This window comes from Dermacentor albipictus, chromosome 1 (genome assembly GCF_038994185.2).
Source record: "Dermacentor albipictus isolate Rhodes 1998 colony chromosome 1, USDA_Dalb.pri_finalv2, whole genome shotgun sequence".
Taxonomy (NCBI): domain Eukaryota; kingdom Metazoa; phylum Arthropoda; class Arachnida; order Ixodida; family Ixodidae; genus Dermacentor; species Dermacentor albipictus.
The window spans coordinates 351,863,615-351,881,078 of NC_091821.1; the positions used below are offsets into that span (position 1 = coordinate 351,863,615).

A 17,464-nucleotide genomic window follows, 5' to 3' on the forward strand; every position below is an offset into this window, starting at 1 on the left:
CGAAATGGCAAGACAAGCGCTGAACAGATCGCAGAAGCAGACGACAGCGAACAGGTTATGACTAGCGCCACTCTGCTCGTACGTTCTTTCCCTAGCGGCAAAAGGGGCGAACTAGACCAGGCGTGCTGGAGGAGGGAGATCTGTGCAGGTCTGTAGTTCAGTAGGTCGTGGTCAGGACGGTCAGGACCAGACGCCACCGAACGCCTACATTAGAAGTCATCAATGTGCCTGCGTAAACAACTAATTTCCACTAGAGAAAGCAATTTTAATGGAGGTCAGTGGGGTAAACTAAAGGTAAGTAGTATATAAGGATACTTAAAAGCACTAAAAAGCAGCTGTCTTTAAAGCTGGCTTCTCCGCAATAAAATCTCTTGTAAGGAGGAGCCCACTTCTGCAGCAAATAGTTTACAAATAAACATTTTTAAGCCTGTAAATTGCCAAAGTAATACAAATCAAATTGATAGTTTTCAAAAGAAACAAAGTTATCGTGCCCTCAGTTACACCCATAGAGTTTCTCACTAAAAGCGGTCGCTTCACTTGCCGCTCTGCGACGAATGCGGCCACCATCGTTTAGATATTTCGCTTCGCAAAAGGGTCCCGAAGGACAAGAATACAGCCAATTGTGTTCTCAATGTTCAATGTGCCCGACCTGAAGCAGCCTGGAGTTGTTCTGATAGTTATGCAGGAACCTCAATGCACACACACACACGCGCGCGCACATTTACAAACCCAGAGCTTGCGTGCACATAATGTGCGAACGCGGCAGTAAACACCACAGCACGCAATCGACGAGCTCCGCACATATGATCTCCGCAACAACCATAGAGTTGCGACAACCATAATTACGGATCCCGGAGGCCCTGTGTTGCACGTTGGTTTTCCTCTTACCATCAATAACTCCAGGATACAGCGACAGATAGCGCTGCGATAGACTGGCGTGCTCCAGCACCCCACGGCCGTCATCGCAAGAAGAGGCACGTTTTCTCCGCCGGAGAAAACACTGCCCTATTCCATGCCAGTACACCATAGCAATCATAGCAGTGCCTCCTCTAGAGGAGGCATAGTGAGAAACTCTATGGACCATAGCATATTATTGCAACTACGGCACTAGGGCTATTCAGTTTCGGTATTCGTAGCTTCAGGAATGCGTCACTTCCGCTTAATAAAAGTGGCGCCGAATGAAATGTGATGAACGTGATAAACATCGCGAACCGGCAAATGTGAAATCCTGTGCGAACCAGAAGTTTTTCTTGGTATGGTTCTGTATAGAGCGAAAAATTCCTCGGCTAACCTATCCTTGTGAGACTCTGGCAGAAGGTCAACTGCACAAATGGAATTTAAGCATCCAGACTCCCTGACTGCGCTTTCAGCAATAAGAGAAATACAAGAAGGCTCCAGCCAAGTGACTGAACCCCAAGATGAACAAACGTCTCGCTACAGAGAGATCTTGGACAATATACTTACTTCTTTGTTAAACGACACCGAGAAAGGTGATGTGAAACTTGCCGATGCATTGCGTTGCTTAATTCAGCGGCTTTAGACATGCTTATTCAAAGCGCTGTTTCACTTTTGGGCGTACTGACAGATGGACTAATGGACGTCTGCAACCGATTTACGTTTTCGCTAATTGACCGATTGCTTCCTGATGTTCCGCGGCGACTCCGTGGTTTCTGTTGCTGAACACAAAGTCGAGAGTTTGATCGCCGGCCGCAGTGTCCTCATTCCGAGGGGGCCGGAATGCAAAGACATCGATGTACCAATTTTTAGGCGCACTTTAAAGAACCGCCGTGTTCAAGATTAATTCGGCGCCCTTCTCTAGTAGTCATCTCGTGTAGCCCCAGTGTCACTTTGGCACGTTACGACCATTACATTAATAAACCAATCAAAATGTGCCTGAACGGTGTCTTTCCTGCAGCGTTCGCAGATGCTGAGCAGACGCGTCCGGTGTTGGAGCGCTTGCTCGAATGCGTCCAACACTGCGCCCAAGCGTTACCAGTATTGTTCCTGCCACAGGAAAGCAGTGAAGCAGGTTCCACTGAACAGAGTGCCTTGCGTAAGTGGTTATTGTTTCAGTGAGTCTTGTCATATACTTCAAGACGTGTTTGAGCTTGTTATACATTTGTGGCGCCGCACATTAAGTTTAATTTGACGTAGTAGTTCTGCGGAAACCCGCAAGGTGGAGAGAAGTAATTGATAAAGGGAAAATCGAATGGGTGGATGTCTGATTTTCCCTTTATCAATTAAATTTAATTATGCCATTTGTTCGCATTCTGTAAAAAGAGTGCATACACTCGTGTGAGTATGTAAGCGCCCAGTAGCACTCATATCAGCAGTACTAATGCTTATGTCCATGCAAAGCCAAGCTTGCTTTCCAGTTCTAAATTGCATTCATGTCCACCTGTGCTTGCTAGTAGTCGTCTGCGCTCTTGCGCATGCACACTTGCATTTGCCAACTACTCACACACGCTTGCTGCCATTTACACTCATTAGCACTCGCTACATATTGTGCTACATTGTAGGAGTCTTTCATGTACATGTACCCACAATTTTATGTTAATCTGATTTGAACGCCTTGTGAAGCAGTGGTTTTATTTACTTATAAGGGATCTGCATAACGCTGAATGGCTGACGTTTTCTTCCAAGTGAAGAGCAGTATATTTGAACTGACACTATAGTTTCAACCAATAGTTACTGTGTTACAGTGATGAATGGAACTAGCTGCTAGCTGCCAAACTTAATATCAGCAGCAGCAGCCTTTTTTATGTCCACTGCAGAATTAAGGCCTCTCCCTGTGATCTCCAATTACCCCTGTCCTGCACCAACCGATCTCAGCTTGCGCCTGAAAATTTCCTGATTTCATTACACCACCTAGTTTTCTGCTGTCCTTGTCTGCATTTCCCTTCTCTTGGCACCCATTCTGTAATTCTAATGGTCCACTGGTTATCTAACCTATGCATTACATGGCCTGCCCAGCTCCATTTCTTTCTCTCAATGTCAATTAGAATATCGGCTATCCCCGTTTGCTCTCTGATCAATAACTGGCTGGTTAATGCAAACATTTTTCAATCAAATGCATTTTTCGATTGTAGCTCTCACCAGATTTATGTGAAATCTTTTAATAGAACTTGTATAATTACAGCTGGCACAGATTAGAATCACTGAGAAAGATTAAATGTGAAATGGTCTTCCAAGGGGGCTGTTGCTAGGCCACTCGCCAATTCCTCTGCCAATGCAGTGGTGCAGCTAAGCGATGTTGTACTAATTGCAATAATAGATGGTGAAATATTTGGGAAAGTGAATGGCAGCCAACATAAATATATATGCTACCTTTCACAGTATTGTGCCGAGCGCATAAAGCGAAAATAACATCTGCTTTTATTACCTGCTTGCTCACCTACTTTATCCCGTTACTTAGGCTTCAGCGAAAGTCTTATTGGAAGGCTGCTCATGCTGATGAGCATACCTGGTCTTGGTGTGCTCTCTGGACATTGCTGCCGAGTCATTGAATCGCTCTTGACCTTGTACAAGCGTCACAACATGAGGCTTTTGCTCCAGTTCCTGGACAATCTGCTCGAAGTCTTTGTTGGTGAGTCCTCTGGAATTCACTATTCCACACCATGTTTGGTGAACAGAACAACTTTCTTTTAGGGCTTACCGGCTACATTGTCCTGGCAAGAGGTGAAAAATTGTACGGTACTTTATCCCGAGTGTTTTTTTTTTAACTATACAAAATTTTACAAGTTCATCTATGGCAGCTGAGCTGTCACAGGTGACCACTGTCGCTGAGCTGGATTAATCACAGGCGAACGTTACTTGCATGAGAAATTAAAATTCATAATCGATCACTTGGAACAAATTTTCAGAATGATGCCAGTTTTGAGATATTCATTCCCTAAGTGTATGACGAAGCACATGGGCATTCCAGTTACTTTTGTGTTTCAATGCATAAAACGGCAGTTTGTTGAAAAAGTAAGTGGAACAACAGCGCATTTTTGCTGCTAGTTTGATGCCGCATATCTAAGAACCCATGACATACTCAGAATTCCTTCCAGTGTGAATGTGCCTTGCAAACTCACTGGCTACAATTCGTAACTTGCAATATGTACCTCAAAGCAATGAATTAAAGAGTTAATTAGTGAATTTCAATGTGGTCAGTACTTTTAGGGTACTACACAAACTTTCTGGGGGCCGACTATCTATGTATATACGCATTTGAACTGAAAATAGGCTATTTCAAAAATACTTTGCCTCAAAAAGTACTTTTAATTTCATTTATTGAACCCTCTGGACCAAAGGCATTAAAGAGGGGAGTAAGTGGAAGTACAACTTCAGTGTGTTCAGCAGAAGTGGAGTTATTGCCAATCAGACGCAGCCTACGCTGTGCTCCAGTTCCTCGTTCAATGCGAAGAAGGAATGCACGCCACACTGCGAAGGCTACAGCACAGTGGGGCGTGCCCACCAGGCTCTGCCTTCTGATTGTCACGGTGGCACACAGTTCAAATTTCATTTTGCATGTTAACGTAGACACCATGACTTCCAATTTTGGTGCCTATGACACGCTAAACATAAGCCAAACGTGGTTGTCCTCAGAGAGCCGTAGTGCGCTTAGTCAATGGACTTGTGGTGGCATCCCATGGCGGCTGCAGCATCTACACTACGTAGCCGACTGCAGCTACGAATGGCAGTCGCATATGGGAGTCCGCTTTATTATGAAATAAATCGTAAGCCTGCCTCCTTAAAGGCACATTCACACCGAAGGCAGAGCATCCATAGCAGGCAAGCGGAAAGCAGGTAAACCTCCTTGCCAGGCGGGTAAAAGCGGGCAGAAAACGAGGTGGCGAGCCCGATCACTTCTAGACCGATTTTTTTTCTGTCCACCGGAGTTCTCCGTTTTGCCGCAGCCAATCAGAACGCCAGACGACGGTGGCGTGGTGACGATGCTGGCGCATGCGCGGATGAGTACGGATGACCGGTGCCACGAGATGGCAACACGTGTGCCACGAAAAATGCCTCCTCAGTGGTGCGGGCAGCCAGGCAAGCCGTCCGGTCTGAACAGGCCCACATGCTCACTGCCTTGTCACGTCGAAAATTCGCTTGGCCGCTTTGATGCTCCGCTTTCGGTGTGAATGTGCTTGAAGAGAGTGAGGAGGCAGGCTTCTGTTGAAAAGAGAGCATTTAAGAGAAAGGCGATTTTGTGATCCGCTTGCGAGCTCCACACGCCGCATACAACAGCAAAGCTTGGCTCAGATGTTCACAGCAGCGTATGCTACCTGCGGACTATGTTATTTCACCAACCTCGAGGGGTGGTTCAGGGCCCCTTTAAATATCAGTGGTGTTAGTTGGAACCAAACCTGCATCATACATATCCAAGCAATCGTGTGTAAATATATGTATATTCGCACATGTGCCGCACATGGATTTTGAGGTGGTGCCACCAAATAGCACAGCAATTCAAGAGAAGTACAATAGAGGAGCCAAGTGATATACCCATGCGATACAAGATGTGCTTCAGGATGGTACTATGGCATGCCGCTACATTGCTTCAGTGCTAATTGCATTAATGTTGTTGTACATCATGAAATGGGTTCTGCTGGAATTAATTATTAATTATTTGGTTATGCAATTCAATTTCTCATGCAAATAATGTCCGCTACTTCGAGTAATCCAGCTCAAAGACTGCAATCATTCTATCTGTTGCAGGCAATTCTTTAAAATTCTGTACAGTCTAAAGAAATGTCCCGTGTTAGGTATATGCTAAAAAGATCTGAAGTCGTCAAAATAAATTTAAAGCCCTCTGTTATGGCATACACCTTAAACCCACTATGCAGCTTTGGGATGGATGTAAAATTCCATCGGTTAATTAATAATGCAACTTGCAGCACTTAATGGTGTATATTTGTGTGGAACCCAGAAAGCCTTTTAAATGTGTTGGTTGATGGAATGTGAGTTTCCTGCTTTGAGTTTTAACTCCAATCTTATGGGGCTAATGTGCATAGTATTGCTTACTTGATTGATTTAGCAAAACTTCTCTTAGCTTTTGCTTTATAGACAATTGTACAATAACCCACCACAGTGACTAAGGCGTTGTGCTACTAAGCCAGAGGGCATGGGTTCGAATCCCGGTTGTGATGGTATCATTTCGATGGGGCTGAAATGCAAGAACCCCTGTGTAATGTGCATTAGGTGCACGGTAAAGAACCCCAGGTGGTCAGAATTAATCCAAGTTCCTCACTATGAGTAGAACTTGTTGCTGGGCGAGTTGGTTGGGTTCTAATGAATACATTGTTGCGCAAAAAAAAAGGAAAATAAAGACTTGGGAGGGAGCGCCCAGCGCTCAATTTGTCATTTCGTACTCTCCCTCCCAAGACTTTATTTTCCTTTTTTTTTTTTTTGGCGCAACAATCTATTCATTAGATCCCTCAGTATGGCATGCCTCATAATCAAATCATGGTTTTGGCATGTAAAACCCCAGACCTTAGATTTTTTAATTGTGCTATAAAGGCACTTTAGGTGTACAAAATTTGCTTGCAGTCCCTAATGATTACCACTCTTGTGTTGCCACTTGTATGTTATACATGGCCAACAGAACAATGGAAGTTAAGTGCACCTGCCTGCAGTAATTCTTGCTAGATGGCAATGTTTATCTGCATTTTCTTGTCTGCCTGCTTCCCCCCCCCCCTTCATTCTTTCTTTTCTTGCTCCTTTATTTTTTCTTCTTTAATACAGATGTCTACCAATTCTGTGTACTGAATGGTGGCACTGAAATGGCCACATGCCACTTTGGTGTCACCCTTTCGTTCGCTGGCCATCAGAATGTGAAGAGGTCAAGAGCCGAACAGGGCAGCATCCACATCTCCCTGCCTGATGGTGGCTGTGCTTTGCTGCTTTCACTGATGTGAGTGCTGCTGCCTCATGTGACTGTAAGCATGACAGTGCTTGGCGTTGCTCATCCAGATGCAATAAAATATTGGTAGGATCATCATCACTTGAAAGAAAAGTCACAGTTTCACTCAAAGGGTAAAACTTTGACAACACTAGCAAACTATTAGAATATTACACAAAGTAAGGCTCATAGCTTTATGGACAGTATAAAGTGAAATACATATTGACATATTAGCTAAGCACGCATTGTGTCGTGTGTCTAATGACACTTGAACAGCATTCACTCGATGACTGTGAGCACTCACAATTCCATTGCTGGCATGATGAGCAGTGCTGGTTGCAGGAGGCCTGCATGCTTTATCCCAAAGTGGATGTTCTGCGCGGACAATCCCTTTGCGATGTCACTGTGCTGTACCTCAAAAACTCGGCAGACTTATGTTACCTTCAACACTTGATGTGCTGGAAAACAGCATGTGTCAAGGCATGAGCCTTCTCGACTTCCCTCGCTGTAATCTTTCCACTTGCAGCAGGTCACGTGAGTTCCAACACTTGGTGCGAGAGCCACACGTGCACTGCTGCACCTGGGACAGCACAGAGATAGCAGCAGTGGAAATGGCAATGACGCAAGAACAGCTCTAGTGTCCGTATAATTGCCATCACTATTATAAAAGAGTCAGAGGCAGGCTGGTGACTGGTTTCTGGAAAAGGCACAATGCTCGCCTGCCTCTAAGAGGAGCAGATAAGAATGGCATAGAGTAGCGCTATGGGGGAAATGCAAAGAATAATAAGAGAAGCACAATGAAATGTGAACAGATTGAGTAAAGTGCCCACAAAATCGATTGTGTTTCGTTACTTGTTTGTATGGAACATGTGGTACATCTAGGTTGACAGCATGTTATACAGTAATGTTTTGTTCACCAACTTAGTTGCACATCCACATAGACATGTTAGTAACTTGTAAATTTTCATGTCCTTTTGTCATCACTCTTTGTGCAGGGTGTACTTATTATAACCATAAACCTTTCCTTTATGTATTTCTTGCATTCTTTATGTACTATTCCTATGCACTCATTATTTTCTGACTACTATGTGTGCCCAACTTTCAGTGTCTTGCAACTGAGATGGCCGTATTGTAAGTAACCTCCCTCTTGAGTCATACTGCTTGTGTTTTATTGCAGCCTGACAGAATGTTGTGCACTTCAGTAATACAGGACGTACCATGTGTGTTTTTTTAAAGAAAAGTTATTGTTTGGCACATGTCAGTAATGTTTGTGGAAGAGTTGTTGCAAGTGTGACTCACGCTCATAAAACATGCCCTCGTGACATCTTTACAGGAAGCTTCTGGTGTTCTTAGCTGATGACATGGTTGCATTTGGAAGTGGTCGCAGACTCGGACGGGACAGGCTTGTTCGCTCCCTTTGCGGGCTGCTGAGTGCAGACAACACTGAGCTTGTGGAGGTGCGTGTCTGCTTTGTCACCTGTATGGAGTAAAGATAGAAGAGCCTATTTATGTGCAGATGATTAATGCAGAACATTAGCTAGTGCATATTACCATTATTTCCACACAAAATATTATAGCGTAAATAATTAAGTAAGAAAGTCCATTAACTCTGTCCATGCAATGCTATTGCTATTATACCAAATTATGCCCAAAAATGGCCAAATTATTTTTAAGGACCCCAGTTGCAAATGGTTTTTCTTTAGAAAGAATAAATCTTCGTTTGCTTGCGCTGTCCCGTGGATTGTGTGCTGCCATCTACCAGAAACATGACTAAGCACTGAGACGAAACTAGGCTTGTCCATGGCATTGCTAGAAAATGCAAAGTACTGTTGACAGAGCTGAGCTTGTCCTTGGCCATTTTTACCAGAAATGTATCGACAAATTCAGCTCGTCTAAAGCATGGAAGGGTTTATAAGTACCTGTATGGCGAAAATCCAGCACCTACATGAGTGCTTAATAAGCCATGCAAAATTACTCAATTACATGTAAATACAAGGATGAAAATGACACTTGTTGATTGACACAGATATAGACTTTTCACTATGAGTCATTGTTTTTATGCAGGCATGCACGCTCTTATGGCTTGATGTAGAGTTAAACAGGATGCTTCTGTTGGTTTAAAAATTACTTTGGTTGCAAGTTATATGCTGTGGGAAAACCCCTTCACATAATTTGCATTACTTTTTCTTGTCTGTGCAGGCGAGCCTTGAAGCACTGAATGCTTTTCTGAAGCAGTATTACCCTGTGACAGAGAACACTGAGACAGAAGTCCTCCTGAACGTTACATGGCTTATTCATTGTGTATCAACAGATAGCATAGCCTTAACGTAAGTAAAGATAGAGTTAGTCCATCATTTTTCTTTTTTAATCACTTTTATTTTAATGTAATTTAATATGCCGTTTATGCTATGGTTGTTGTGGCTAAGGTTAAATGCCAGCTGCAATGAAATTTTAAAGCTTGTAAAAGGCCTAGCTTAAGATAGTGTAGATATAGAGGAGGATCCAGCAAATTTTGACGTTTGAAATATGAATGGCAGCATCATGCAAAGCTCACAGAAAGAGCTGTTTTTGATGCTTAAGCTGAAGAAAATGATGCCATTACCGATTGCCAGAAGCGATGCATGACTTGGAATGACCAGGCAGCAGGTGGCTGCCCGCAGTGCACTTAGAAATCTCAGAGGTGGCAAGCTGTGACTTACATTATAGTGCCAACCCCCAACCGCACACGTCAGATGCTTAGGGGACTATTTGAAGGCTGCTAACAAAAAAACTACAATTACCAGCCCTATGGCTTTGTCATAAATCTTCAGGGGTACTATATAGTACTCATTTATAACAAATGTAGCCTAAGCAAAATTTTGTTGTAGTTGGCCTTTAAAGTTTTGTTCACAGCTCTTGAAGCTAAAGGGATTTCTTTAGACACCTGTTAACGCACTCTGCATTAACTCTTTTTACTGCGACAACACGTAAAAGCTCAAAACAGCAGTTCAAAGCTCAGAACAGTTGTTCAATCTGTCCTCTTGTTCTGTTATGCTGGAACCTGTAGTGTTCTTCTGTGATCCATGTACTATGTAATTATAGGTTGTGGATGCCACATGCAACATTTTACTTTGAGAGCGTTTAAGAACTCAAAACAGGGTTTGCTCTGCCTTTTTTTTTTCTTTCTGTTACACCAAAGCATGTGTCATTGTGCCATCTTTGACATGCCACCTTTGCCAGTGTTTGTCATTATCATTGCCATGCCATTGTCGTTGTTGTTGTGTTGCCGTCTCTGTATTGTTGCATACAATTTGGAGAGGATTGCATTTTCGCATTGAGTTGCGGGTAGTTGAAGTAGTGACTGCTGTCGAAGCTGCTGTTGCAGTAAATGAGTTCAGAATTGTGGGAATAGCTGAAGCCAGTTGTTTTTTTTTATCACTGCATTAACACCAGAATTCAAAGCCCCAGCCTTTTAGTGCTGCCCTCTAGTTAAGGACTTCTGTTGCTTTTGGCTAGCAACAACATTTGTGCTGAAGCATGGAATCAGACATACAGGTGCCTGGGTTAATAAATTTTTGCTTCCCTTGCTTGCATCACTGTGATGTTAACAACATAAAAATTGTAGTGTTAGCGCCACTGTCTCTATGGTATTGCTATAATGCTCCTTCTGCTCTTTAAAACCCCTCCTTCAAGTGATTTGTCCTGAGGACCGTTTTATGTCTTTCCCTTCGTCTTACTTCTTTGTTTGTGCGATAGATCTCCTGGAATGGACCACTTGGTAGACTTTTTGAAGACTGTGGCAAACATCCAGTTGTCTCCAGGTGCTACAGAAGAGATCCTTCTGGGATTGTCTAAGGTCTGCAACAATATTTACAGGCGTGTAATTGATACTTGCTGTATGCTTTAAATGCTGACTGTGTCTGCATGCATATGTGCATTGAGTTCGAAAAAATGGCTGTGGCTTAGGTAAGGTTAAGCCCAGGATGCGAAGCATACTAGCCTTTATTTTAGTTGTTGAACCACTGTTTAGCCTGGTGAACTGCTGTTGCTTGGCTATATTTGGTTCGGCTAGACGAAGAAACAACTCATGCATTACTTCTTCGCCTTCAAGAGTGGAACGCGACAGCGTTCCCGTCGACCCGCCAAGGGGTGTAAGACAATGGGCTACAGGGCAGCGACTACGCGCCCCGCATTGGACGCGGTGAGCGTCGAGCAAAGCAGCGTTCGGCGCGGCAACGAAATGTGCGCCTGAGCAAGAGACGCACGCCTTAGAAACAGCGCGTTTCTAAGGCAACACCGCATTCACTAGAGGCGCTTTTGTACCGCTTTGAAGCGTTGTACTCGTGGCTCAGTGGTAGCGTCTCCGTCCCACACTCCGGAGACCCTGGTTCGATTCCCACCCAGCCCGTCTTGCAAGAGTTGAGCCAAAGCCACTTCTCCTCTGTCGTGACGTCACGGTGTCACGTGATTTCATGGTCACCGCCGCGCCTGAGGAGCTGGGTTGAGCCCTCGTAATATGCTTCGCATAAAAAGAAAGGATGATCAAAATTGGTTTCTCCACAATAAGCGGTATTGTGGAATGAAGACCGCTTCTGCGATTCATTTCAATTTGTAGGAGATAATTTAGACATTGAGCTCACAGTAGTAAGTAAATGTAAAGTAAGCTAGACAAGCTTTCAGTGCAGAAGTAGTTTCTAAATGTCATGTGAGTGACATCTACATGAGTAGTAAAACACACATTAGAAATACTGCTTTTTTCATTCAGCCTCACTGTTAACAAAAATTCTCTGCGATTCTCTGTGTAAGAGCAATGTAATCTGGTTTGGATTACTCCTGTTATAGAGCCTATTTAACAATATGAACACATGGTATGCTAGCGACCATTTAAAATAAATTGTCCGATATTGCATCATCATCTGAACTTCGATACTTGGGTCAGAGGGGTTCTAGTGCCTGTCTGACTCAAGGACATTGGAAAGAGAAATTTACACCTTAGGAGCATCTGCGTCACATGCACTAAAGCAGGCTAAATTAGTGACGGTGAAAGTGATGAAGAGTACTGAATTAGTTTTCCTTGTGGGTTGCCAGTGTTTTTCTATGCTGTGTATAAGTCATGGTGCTGTAGGTGGTGTCAGCTCATAACCATAGGCCAAGGTATGAAGTGGAGTGAAATGAATTTTTTTCTTTCAAGACACTTATAGAAAAAAATATATATAATATATGGCTTACACAAGTAAACACAGTATTCTTGTAAAAGTGGAAAACTATTTACCCATATGTTCCACTACTGTTCCAATTCTGTTGGTGCTGTCAACCAGAAACAAATCCCTGCCTGCTTTAACGGAAATTTTACTCCTTAGCTCAACATTTTTCGTGTTTTAGTTCAGTTTCATATTCATTTGTGGGCACAACGATTGTGACATGGATGGAGCTGGGTGTACTGGATACGTGGGGCAGGTATTGCGGAAGGTGTTTACTTGTGAAAATATGATTCTTGTGGACATTCTGCAATATACAGTATTTTCCTTCCTTTTCTTTTTTTTTCACCAGGTCATGCAGAACTTGCAGAAACATCCGAATTTACTGGGTGCCTCAACGCAATTGTTTAACATATTTTCAGCAGACTCTGGCTGTTTGCCCCTGGACTATGTGTTGCAAAAGTTGCAAGAAAATCTGTCTCCTTTGCTGGAGGCTGCAGACACCAACATCGTATGTGTTTGTTGAAAAAAGCTTTTTCTTGATATTGTGCCATTTGGCAGTGCTGATGAACAGGCCTTATTCGAGGGGAAAGAAACAACTTATAGGTCCAACACAATGTGGGCATCCAAATGACCCATAGCTTCTTTGAGTTGGCGAGGTGACAGCTGTAGCGGATGTTGTGAGCACAGCCTTGTCGTACTTAGATGCTAGCTGTCTGCACCATGAGGAAAAAGGCCGTGTGTGATGATTATCAAGGGAAGGATGTGGATGAGAGGTGAACAGAGCCCAAGAATGGGCATGTGGCAGAAAAACCTGCTTATATTATGGTCTTGCATATAGTATGAGACAAGATTTGGGGATAGCGAACAATAAAGAAGTTTCATCCACGTATAGTAACACAATTGAGGCAAACTCAGGGAAAACATTTGTTAACATTGAACTTTATGCTTCAATCATAATCTTCTTTGGTTGTGCTGTCGTCCGACAGCTGCTTGTCTGAAAACTCTTCCCAGATATAGTCATCTTTGTTCCATCAAGCGCATTTGAAATGCCGCACTTCTTAAATGTGTGCATACGAGGTGCTCTGCGATGCTCACCCATGCGTGACATGACTGGCGATGCCTGCTTCACCAGTTGTGGATGATGGTAGCAATGGTGCAGTGATGAAGCCAAACTTTGAGCCAGATGTTTGGCTCAAATTTCGGTTTGGATCAGCATATAGTATGAGACAGAAATTTGGGACATTAGTAACTGGAAAAGATTGCTGTGTTACTTGCAGGTTTTTATGGTACCCAGTGGCACATACCAAGTTGTACATACCGTGTGCCCAAGTTGTCTCTTTGGGCACATACCCAGTGGCGCATTACCAGTGAGCTAAGTTGTTTACTGGGCTAGACAGACAGGTTTACTGGCCGGAAGCAAGCTGTCTATTCGAGCATGTAAGCAGTGATTTAAAGGTCCCCTCACCAGGTCTCGCCATTTCGAGCTGACAGCCATGCATACAATGTGCGCTAACGATTGTGTCTGCTAAGTATTACATCGCTAAGCACCGCAGAAGGAGCTGAAACTTTAAACTGGACGCTGTTTGCCCTTCTTGTTGGCGCTGCGCTCCCAGTCGGAGAGTCAACGTATATCGCACAAGTGCGACTATGTACATCGCGCTGTTGTGACGTTGCTCGTAGCGACACACACCATTAAACTCGGCACCAACCCTACATTTAAGATACCCACGCCCGAGCAGTCGGAGGCTGTGCTTGCTCAGCGCATGTCCAGAGAACCAACTCAGGGCACTCCGGCTGACCGCCGCCGCAGTCAAGACTCAATGTCTGGCCGCCGCCTGAGGAAAGGAAGCTCTGGTGGGGCTAGTCTCTTAGCCCCCACCCTCCTTGACCCCAGCAAGGACTTTCATGAAGTTTTCTCTCTCTCTCGTAGTGACACATGACTTCGAGAATTATGCAAGGCAATATCTGTTATTTGTGTAATCTGTTGCTTCAATGGTCAAATTAAATTTTAGAGAAATAATCATAAAACACACATACCGAATGTCTGCGTGTTGTTGTTTTACTTCGTACCACTGCAAGAGATATGTACTTCTGTTTTGTCTTTGTGTGCCAACGTCATGCAGTCACACGTGCTGACAACAAAAGTATATCATTTTCTACCGTGTTCCAGTGTGCGATCATGCTCTATGAACCGCTTGTGTCTGGCTGAGTATTCCTTTAGCACTAACTTGTACCGCTAATCAGGCGTTCTCATGCCCAGTTCGCAATATCATCTGCTGCGCAAAATGAGACAAACGCAACAGCTCGTGCGCAACACCATCATCAGAAGTGTGCCACGAAGCAAACAAAAAAAAGTGAGGGAACAAAAAATGAAGGCGGGGCCCATGACGCATGCATCACGTGATCCTCGAGCTCCAGTATGGGAGAACGCAGGAAAGGAATTTTGCTTGCGGAGGCTAGACGAGGCAAGTAGAGAGAGCGTCTCTCTTGGTTGTAGCCCTCGCCTCCTGAAATCATGGGTTCACGGCACTGAAATATTTCTATCTCGGCTATTCACGAACCAATTAGAAAAATTCTTGCGGCAGAATGCTCCCTAGAGAGCACATAATAACTTCCAGCATATAACCAAAATTTGCTATCTAGCAGGGGGCCCTTTAGGTAGTTGACTGGGCAAGACAGCAGCCAGCATATACCAACTGGCCCAAGTTGTCTATATATATCTACAAATATATCCAGCAAGGAAACTACGACGACTGTCAAACCCCGTTGAAGAGGCAAAGAAAGCTTCGCTTTAAAGAAGGATCATCCTTAAACATCCACCAGTGGGCATTTTACCTCTTCAAAACAGAGAGCTAGGCTATGAAAAGTAGTTGTGTTATGCTATAGTAGTTATGGCATCTCACTTCTAAGCAAGAGGTTAGATTTTGGCTCCCAGCTGTGGTGACTTTGTTATGATAGGAGCAGATCACAAAAACTTTGATGTATTAAGCTTTGTGTACATGTTAATGAACTTTTGCAGTAAAAATCAATCTGGAGCCCCATATTACAACATCTTTCTTAGCCCACTGTTTTGGGACATTCAACACTCAGTCAATTCAGTCAATCAATCAGGTTATGAAAATTTTAAGAATGGCAGAAGTTTTTAATGTTTGATGATTCACGTGGCCTTTAACTGTACCAATTAGGCAAGGGAAAAGAAATTCCACTGTTCTTGCTTATAAAGTAGGAGCGGGGCTTCATCTATTTAAAGGTTAAGCAGTTAAATTGATCACATTTTGGTCATATTGTTTGCAAATTTTTGCACCGTATGCTCTCTTTACTGCACTGTCGTAGCTTTCTCTGTTATATTTTTCGTCCTGAAATCAAGTTAAGGCCGCATTGTTTGCAGATTTCCTTTTTGTTTTGCTCAGCTGTCATATGGCAGATTCCACTGGTTGTTCTGGAGGAGCTATGCCTGAACCTTTGAGTGAACACTCAGATCTGGCTCAGATCATGCTCACATTTCACAAATCCAAATCTGCCAGTGAAGACACAATTCTCCATTCCAGCAGCAGCAGAACAAGTTGCAGCATAGCGAGTTGATCTGAATTCACCATAGGAAAATACGAGCCTGATCTGAATAAACTCAATGGAAAACAAGTTCTTTGCCCTGGAGCAAAAAAACTTGCTCCAAATTGGCCAGTGGAATTCACCTATAGTTTATGTTATTGTGTAATTTACCTCTGAAATGCACTCTTTACTGTAGGTTTCAAGTAAAACCTATGTTGGTGTCCTGGCTATGGAAGTCAGCAAAGCTCTTGCCAAATCGGAAGGTGGCGAAGAAAATGTGCGGTATGTGCTTGTTCTCTACATGTCTTAGTCATCACTGCCCGTCTGAAGATGTAAAATTTGTTGTGTCAACCATGTTTTCTTAAACTTTTGGTCAGGCACTCTCTCATTGCCAAGACACTACGAGACAGTTTTGTTGGAATCAAGTTGGACAGGCTCCTGTATATACGGGTACGTCCAACATTTTTCAAGGTTCTCAAGGTTTTTTGCTAAGACTACATAAATCTGTTAGTCTGGGCATATCTAAGCTTGTTTAAAAGAAATAAATGAAGAAATAAATAGTAAACTCTATTTGCTAAATAGCAAACAAGTTACCTTTACCAAAAACCATGCATCATTTGATTTCATGATGTGCCAGTCATTAGTTGTCGCCCTCTAAGTGCATTACTTAATTTACTTGAAGGAACATGCACACGTAATGAACATCTACAGCAAATTCTACTGCTGAAGGGAACACCTCAGTGTGTGGCTCTCACTTTGCTGGAACTCTAGCAGCAAAAGCTGGCTGAACTTATGTCAGTGCGCTGCACATAGGTGTAGAAAGGTGCTAGTTCCACTCACTAAAGGTCATCGGCTACAACGCTGGGTGATTGGGCGATTGCATACTTGCCAGATGGAGAAATTTGCACTTGCTCTGTGCTCTGTGCTCTGTGTTCACGTCTTCCATTTTACAGTGGGCCGCTCTGTACCACAGAGATGCAACGGCGAGGCACAGCTATCGAGAACTTAAGGGGCTTTTGTATCTTTCTGAACCTGTTTCTTTGTTTGTTAGAATTAAAATACACACTGTCCTGCACTGAGCCCATATTCACTTAACATACTTTCTTTTTTTTTTCCAGGACACTGGCCTTGATAGCCTGAAGAGGGTGGCCATCTGCTTAGAAGCTCTGCAAATAACTGTGCTTCAGTTGTTGCAACCTTCTGCTCTGTGAGATATCTTTTTGTTTGTTTTCATGTATAGGACTATATTCGCCAAGTCAACAATGAGCAGCAAGAATTTCAGCTCTTGGCCTAGTATTCACCAACTAAAATTGTGTGGGTTTATTGAGGAGGTGTTTCATTTTTTATACAAACAAAGCAACAATGATGTTGACCAGCTAGCTTGAGCCAATCATGATGTGATTCACAGTAAACATACCTACACAAGAGACCCAATCTAATCATTCTGTCATCGTTTCCATCTGCTTTTGAGATAAATTCTGGTTTACACAAGTTCATTTTGAGTATTTCTGCATTCTACCAAAATTGTTTCAAGCAGTGGTAATGCGTTCATTGAGTGATAAGTGGAAATGTCAAACACCTGTTGTACCTCTCTGCCAAATGTCGTTGTCACAGGAACATGTGAGATCCTCCAGTGAATCATGATTTGTTCTCAACATTTCAGCACCTGAAGAAGCTGCACTACTGTAGTATGTTGATCGAGTGTAATGTGCCTTGCTGTATCTTACGACACATGCATGATGTCATGTAATTTATTGCTGGGGTCAGGACTGTAGTGGCAGCGTGAGATGAGGACATTTGTGCCTATTTGGGAGACAAGTTCCGTCACTTTGTGACACAACAGTTCAGTACT

The 17,464-nt window shown here is 43.3% G+C and overlaps 1 protein-coding gene across 1 annotated transcript in view; it reads left to right on the top strand.

The window, feature by feature from the left end:
- The first annotated feature begins 1,154 nt into the window (after positions 1 to 1,154).
- mei-41 (meiotic 41) overlaps positions 1,155 to 17,464 on the top strand; it is a 128,016-nt gene continuing 111,706 nt past the window's right edge. The window contains exons 1-11 of the mRNA XM_065441630.2: positions 1,155 to 1,490; positions 1,916 to 2,053; positions 3,416 to 3,586; positions 6,727 to 6,895; positions 8,217 to 8,340; positions 9,083 to 9,210; positions 10,619 to 10,718; positions 12,413 to 12,571; positions 15,809 to 15,894; positions 15,990 to 16,062; positions 16,731 to 16,819. Coding sequence (XP_065297702.2) covers positions 1,331 to 1,490; positions 1,916 to 2,053; positions 3,416 to 3,586; positions 6,727 to 6,895; positions 8,217 to 8,340; positions 9,083 to 9,210; positions 10,619 to 10,718; positions 12,413 to 12,571; positions 15,809 to 15,894; positions 15,990 to 16,062; positions 16,731 to 16,819 — 1,397 coding nt within the window. The 5' untranslated portion in view covers positions 1,155 to 1,330. The remainder of the gene's footprint in view (positions 1,491 to 1,915; positions 2,054 to 3,415; positions 3,587 to 6,726; positions 6,896 to 8,216; positions 8,341 to 9,082; positions 9,211 to 10,618; positions 10,719 to 12,412; positions 12,572 to 15,808; positions 15,895 to 15,989; positions 16,063 to 16,730; positions 16,820 to 17,464) is intronic.